The sequence below is a fragment of the Myotis brandtii genome, unplaced genomic scaffold (assembly GCF_000412655.1).
Source record: "Myotis brandtii unplaced genomic scaffold, ASM41265v1 scaffold240, whole genome shotgun sequence".
NCBI classification, from domain to species: Eukaryota; Metazoa; Chordata; class Mammalia; order Chiroptera; family Vespertilionidae; genus Myotis; species Myotis brandtii.
In genome coordinates, this window is record NW_005359064.1 from 4,282,641 (window position 1) to 4,289,585 (window position 6,945).

General features: G+C 31.9%; 1 protein-coding gene across 2 annotated transcripts in view; it reads left to right on the forward strand.

Moving 5' to 3' along the window:
• RNMT (RNA (guanine-7-) methyltransferase) overlaps positions 1-6,945 on the forward strand; it is a 30,181-nt gene that overhangs the window by 5,142 nt on the left and 18,094 nt on the right. For both annotated transcript variants that reach the window (XM_005866921.2, XM_005866922.2), the window contains exons 4-7: positions 2,352-2,477; positions 4,698-4,810; positions 5,701-5,882; positions 6,616-6,780. In XM_005866921.2, coding sequence (XP_005866983.1) covers positions 2,352-2,477; positions 4,698-4,810; positions 5,701-5,882; positions 6,616-6,780 — 586 coding nt within the window. The remainder of the gene's footprint in view (positions 1-2,351; positions 2,478-4,697; positions 4,811-5,700; positions 5,883-6,615; positions 6,781-6,945) is intronic.

Genomic DNA, 6,945 nt, shown 5'->3' on the forward strand with positions numbered 1-6,945 from the left:
AAGTTGCTATTTTAATTTCTATTCACTTAATTATCAAACCTGGACTTTATAAAACTGGAGCCAAAACTAAAAATAGGCCTTTGAGATAAAAAGATTATGTTTACTTTTTGTTGACTACATAAAGATATTAGTAAGTGTTTAATGGATATTAAATTGAAAAGTTAACCAGGCTTTCAAAAGGTAGTATGCCCCTTTTATTATTAGAGTTAATGCTTTTAAGTAATTGTTATATTTTACTCTAATAATAGTTTTGGAGCAATGACATGTTGTTGGATTAAACATTCAGATTCTGTTAAATCAAGGAAATTGGCAGTATCATGATTTTTTTATTTCGAGGTCTTTAATGAGTCGGTAAAGTTCCTGTTTGTTGATTGTCCATTGAACTTATTTTTCTTGTATGGTGTTTGAGGAGAAAATAAAGTTTATATTGAGGGTTACAAAGACATTCAACTTTTTGGATCCAGTATTTTATCTGTGGAAACGCACCTTTGAAATTAAAATGGAAGTCAGTTGAGGAAGTATGATTCAGGATATATTTATTGCTTTGTATATCTAGTACATAAACTAGACTATTACACGAGGTTAGGTTTTTAAAAAGCCAGTGTATTTTGAAGTTTTTCACAGTAAGGTTTTTCTTTGTTTTTTTAAAGCCAGTCTTAGAAAAAGTGAAAATACTTTCTTGATTACACTGGGAAAAGGTGCTAATTATGGATACTTTCTACTAGGTTTGATGATAATTTACTAACTTTTAAAGATAAATTAGGCATCCTGAGAAGTGTTAAGAGTGGAAACTAGGCTCATTTTTTCACATATTTTGATATTTTTATTTTTAATCATGTTTTATTATAAAAACATTATTTATTTGACTCTGCCAGTTATCAGTGAGGGTAATTGTCAGTTTTCTCTTTATTTTTAAGGTTAATATTATGTCATTTGTAGCTTATACTTTTAAGGTAATCTTTGGACCTTAGTCCTGATTTATTCTCTCTTGCTTTCCTTCTGCAGATTCAATGATGCAGATAACTTATCCTTGAATATTTTTTAATGATGTATAATTTATTTGTGTATTCATTAAAAGAATTAGGTCAGACTTAGCAAAAATTTATCTCAGCATATTCATGGTATTTTCCTTCTTCAGCTGTTCCAGCAACTCTCTCAGTGGATGCTTTGCCATCTACACCTGCCTTTCTGGTCCTAATGCAATCTTGTGGTCTCTGTATGCAAAGCTCCCTCTGGCTTTTTCCTTTCTCTTCACAACATCCATTCTTTGTCATTCACTTTCTTTCTTGTTGGTGTTTATAGCTTAGTAAATAGGTGAGTACTATTCATGAATGTGATGAAGATATCTTTGAAGTGTTTCTTGATGATTTCTCTCATTAGTCTTTCTGTATGGAAATAAAGAGATTTTGTAATTGTTGTTTTTCATTCTTTCAATATTATTTTTATGCTGTTTCTTAAGATTCACAGCAGTAAGTTAAATATGGAACACTTGTATTTCTATTGAAATTACTTTAAGATCCTGTGGACAGTGAAAGGCAGAAGTATTTATACAGAATATGCTAGCAATCAAAATGATACACCTTAAATAGAAAAGTGTTAAACTCAGAGTGATAAAGACAGAAAAAGTAGATTTGGGATGCAGTAGTGTATCAAGTTTTAGAATTGCTGAATACTTCAATCATCTAAGGTATTAAGATGTCTGTGACTAATATTTGAAGCATTTGGCTATTAATATATAGGGAACTATTGATAATGTTCGTTGGCTTTTAATGTGATTTGGTAGATTGGGATGAAAGATTCCATTTTTTTACTTCAGTGTTTAAGAATTCTGATGATAGTAAAATTAAGGGGTATGTATACTTTTTTGATTAGTTCTTCTATTTTTTTGGGTGGTAAGCCTGACATCTTTTAATGACAATCAAGCACTCTTATTCTATAATTATTTTGATTAACTTAGGTATACAATAAGCTAAATACTTAGCTTTGGAAAGAGAAAACTATAAAAAATTATGAATGATTAGGTTTTCTCTTATGAACAATTATTGGGTCTTCTTGTATTAATTAGAATTTAAAATGTCTGCTTTTTAATGTTGAATCAGATTCTGAAAGTAATCTTCAAAACCTGTCTTAACTTTCTAAAATCCAGATATATGCCTTTTTATCTTCAATGCTAGAAGATCAGGTTGTTAACTGTCATATTTTAAAATGTTTACCAAAACTTATGAATTATGTAAATGAAAGTATAATATTTCATATTACATGTCAGAGAAAAGTTAATAGTTTATTAGGGGCGACAATTTATGCTTTAGTAAAATTGAGATCATCTATTATGACTTATTTCTCTGTTTTAGGGGAATTTTTAGAAAAGTTGCGACAGAAAAAAACACGTGACATTACTGTTTTGGACCTGGGATGTGGTAAAGGTGGAGATTTGCTTAAATGGAAAAAGGGAAGAATTAACAAGCTAGTTTGTACCGGTAAGATAATAATGGTGTGGGAAAAAATAATTTGTGTTCAGTCAGGAAAATGGAAAATAAGATGGATCTCATTATCAAAATGACACTAAAATATTTTATTTCAGGATATATGGGGGTTATGCATGAGATGGGTGTTTTTATTTTATTTTATTTATTTATTTATTTTTAATATATTTTATAGTTAGAAACATCGATGAGAGAGAAACATCGATCAGCTGCCTCCCGCACATCCCCCACTGGGGATGTGCCTGCAACCCAGGCACATGCCCCTGACCGGAACCGAACCCAGGACCCCTCAGTCCGCAGGCCGACGCTCCCCCCAGTGAGCCAACCGGTTTTGGCGAGATGGGTGTTTTTAAAATGACATAATGTTCACCCTTAGAAGTTACTGCAAAACTTACTCATTCTGAAATTTGTAAATTAAGAATGAGTATTTATCTTCCTTACCCTATATGAACCGTATTTCAAGGTAACCAAATGGTCAGAAAAGAAAATGTCAATTTATTGAAAAATCAGGAGGAATGATGAAAGTCACAGTTTTTCTACCTTGATGAAATAATAGATCTAAGCTATAATCGTAAATAGATGATAAAGCTATTGGGTAAAGTTGAAAGGATCTTAACTGAATGAATCAAGTACCTGGACCCACTGGTCAGTCTTAACACTAAAGTAGAACAAGCAGGCATCATGTTCGTCCCAATGTGATGAGTAATAGGAAGTGCACAGCACTACCTATGAAGTATTGCCTAAATTGGCACTTCTCGGATTTTTTGCTTTTAAGACCACTGTACACTTAAAAGTGCTTATGAACCCCAGAAAGCTTTTGTGTGTGTGGCTATATCAATTGATTATAGTAATTAAAACAGAATTTAAAAAATCTTTTTAAACTATTAAAAAATAAAATTTAGTAAGAAGACTGGCATTTTAAAAATATTTTTGCAAATTCCTTTAGAGCCTGGAATAATAGACAACTGGATTCTCACACCATTTCTACATTCAGTATGTTGTGATTTGTGTTTTATTTGATAAGTAGCTGAAAAATGCAGGAGTATTTTAATAGTCTTTTCAGATAGGATATTCATCTTTGATATTATATCAAAACTTGACAAGTTCCTTAAAGATCCACAGTGTGGAATCTGAAACCATAATAATGAACTTTTCATAGTCTGTTACATTTAATTCCAGTGATTTATCTTGCACTTTGAATGGTTTTGCCCATGAGATTTTGTAATATTTGGAAAATAATGTTCACTAAAGTTATGCAGATCTCTATGTTGACATCAAGAATCGCATTTGTTTAGTATCACCACCAATCAGAGAAGTAATGGCAAGATGCTCAGCCCATGGTGGTAGATGTCAGTTTTTCTGAATTGTAATTTTCACTTGAAAGCTCAAATTTTATCATTGGTAAAAAGTATGCCCATTGTTTTTCTTGAAGTGATAGGCTCACTTTGTTTATTTTCAAGATAATGACTGCTATATTACCATGTCTGAATAACCGCTTTGTCAGTAGTTCTTTTAAGTGAAAATAATTTTCTATGAAAAAATTTGGCCAGTCAGCTCACAACACAGTCACATCAGTCCTGTTTAAACTTTTGTTATATAGTAGAATTTTTTTTTATTTTCCATTTCATTACATAGAATATTAAAAAGATGTATTCAAGAGCCAAGATTTAATAAAATTTATTTTTACTGCTTTATCAAGGATATTCTCAAATGAAACTGGCTTTCCCCCCCATGCTAGTTTTATAGTGCTGAAGAATATAAGTATTAGCAATACCATTTAGTGCCACTACCTTGTATTCATGATAAGGTGCCACCATTTTATACATTGTTGCTTTGGCTCCATCAGTGCAAATCTCAACACAGAGAAAAGGGCAAATAACATTTTATTAAGAAAACACAAATTCAGTATTTCCAAAACGGGGCATACAGTGTTAGGTTTTATAATTCAAATTGGAATCTAAAGTTTCTGCTTTTAACTTTGAATAAGCATTTAAAAATGATTATAGAATTTTTTAAATGTCTTTTGAAAAATAATAGGAACAAAGACTTCTCTTTTGTTTTGAAGGAAATATAAATTTTTTTGCTTGTACTATGGCTAGATTTCATGCGGAAGTTTATCTGTTGGGGTTAATGTATGGATTTGTGCTATGTTTACTTTACAGTTTATCTCTGTGCGTCTTCGTTGACAGTTACTAACACTTCTTCCCCTTCCAGATATTGCTGATGTTTCTGTCAAACAGTGTCAGCAGCGGTATGAGGACATGAAAAATCGTCGGGATAATGAATATATTTTCAATGCAGAATTTATAACTGCTGATTGTTCAAAGGTACAGGTTTTTAAAATTTTGTCAATTTATTTTTTATATATTTAATTTGGGTAAATGATTCGTTTTAAAAATTAGCTTTTTTAAAAAAGTGTATTTTGCAACATTAAAAAACCTTATTACACATTTTCCATTTAACTAGAAATTCTGTCATGATCAATTTTTTTAATGATCCACTGAGAATTTTTTGGTTTTAATAATTTGAACTTTTGAAATCACTTGTTGCTTTCTCATTTGGGCAAGATTTATTTTTCCAGTGTTTTGAAATAGAACTGAATTGTTTTGTTCACTTTGTAATTTATGAGGGTAGTTTCCCAATATATTATAGTCTGTGTTTTTTTTTTTCACCTATCTGTTTCTGAATTGCTTAACAGCTATGAAATTTAACAACTACAGAGACACTTGAATGGTGAAAGTCTCACCTTGAACTTTGTTCTTTGTCTTGTTAGCTCATTAAACTATTAGAGATATCTTTAATCATCCTACATGTGTTGTTAGCAGTTTTGAAAGTGAAATGTCTGTAAGGCCAGCTTCAGGGAAATTTTTTTTTTTCAGGGAATTTTTTAATCCAAGTTATTGTTCAGTGTTATTTTCAATAAAGCCAAATAAAAGGATCAACTCCTTTACATGTCATATTTGATTGATACATTTTAACATGATTTCAGAATCCCTACTTTTTATTTAAAAATTGCTATGAAAATGGGAATCAAATTTCTACTGAACAAGAATGAAAATATGATTTCATTATGATCCTCATTATACATGAGAGAAAGGATAGCTCAGTTGGAGGGCATGCCTACTTTTATTTTAAGAACCCTGATTATAGAAATTAATTTGCTAAAAAAAGTTTTATGTTGGACTTTAACATATTTACCCATTTTTATTTGCTTTAGGAACTTTTGATTGACAAATTCCGTGACCCAGAAATGCGTTTTGACATCTGCAGTTGTCAGTTTGTCTGTCATTACTCATTTGAGTCCTATGATCAGGCTGACATGATGCTTAGAAATGCTTGTGAGAGACTTAGCCCTGGGGGCTATTTTATTGGTACCACTCCCAATAGCTTTGAACTGATGTAAGTACTTTCACATATATTGTGGTTTGCAGTAGACTCAGTATTAAGCTTATTTTAAAGTAGCGATGTTTACCAGAGAGCTTTTATAAAACATGCCATGTTGATCTTAAAATTGATAAACATTTTGATAGTTTATTTGAGTTCAAGATTTAAGTTCAAAAGACAGATTTACAGATGAACTTCTAAAGCATCTTAATGTGTAAGTTGGAGGTTGATGTTATAATCGAGCCAAGCAAAGGTTATAGTGCTCGACAAGCTGCACATCAGATTCCAAGGCACAGAGAATTAACCTTTGTGGTAATGAACCTTACCCTCTACCCTAATTTTATTATTAGTGTGATTGTTTGTGAACTTCTAGTACATTACTTCTTTGAAGTAGCTGAAATTGGGTTAAAAACCTAATCAGCCCTGGCCAGTGTGGTTCAGTGTTGGCCCGCAGGTGGAAGGGTCAAGGGCTCATACTGGGTTCCCCCTGGCCATGGTCAAGTTGCGTGCGGGAGGCAACCAATCAGTGGGTCTCTCTTATGTCAATGTTTCTCTCTCTCCCTCCTTCCCATTCTCTGTAATAAATCAATAGAAAAACATATCCTCAGGTGAGGATTAACCAAAAAAAGCTAATCGATTGTCTTTTTTAAATTGCATCGTGGTTTTTTTCATGTGTATAATCTGATCAGAATAAATCTGAACTGATAACAATTTTAATCTTTTTTATTTTTGTTTGGGGAAAATATAGAAGACGCCTTGAAGCTTCAGAAACAGAATCATTTGGAAATGAAATATATACTGTGAAATTTCAGAAGAAAGGAGATTATCCTTTATTTGGCTGCAAGTATGACTTCAGCTTGGAAGGTGTTGTGGATGTCCCTGAATTCTTGGTCTATTTTCCATTACTAAATGAGTAAGAATGTCTTTTATCTGTTGCTATTCTCTTTTTGCCTTCAGGGAGGAAAAAGGGCGAAGGGGAAATCTGTATTTCTAGACCAGTGGTTCCCAAACTTATTTGGCCTACCGCCCCCTTTCCAGAAAAAATATTACTCAGCCCCTGGAAATTAATTTTTTTTTT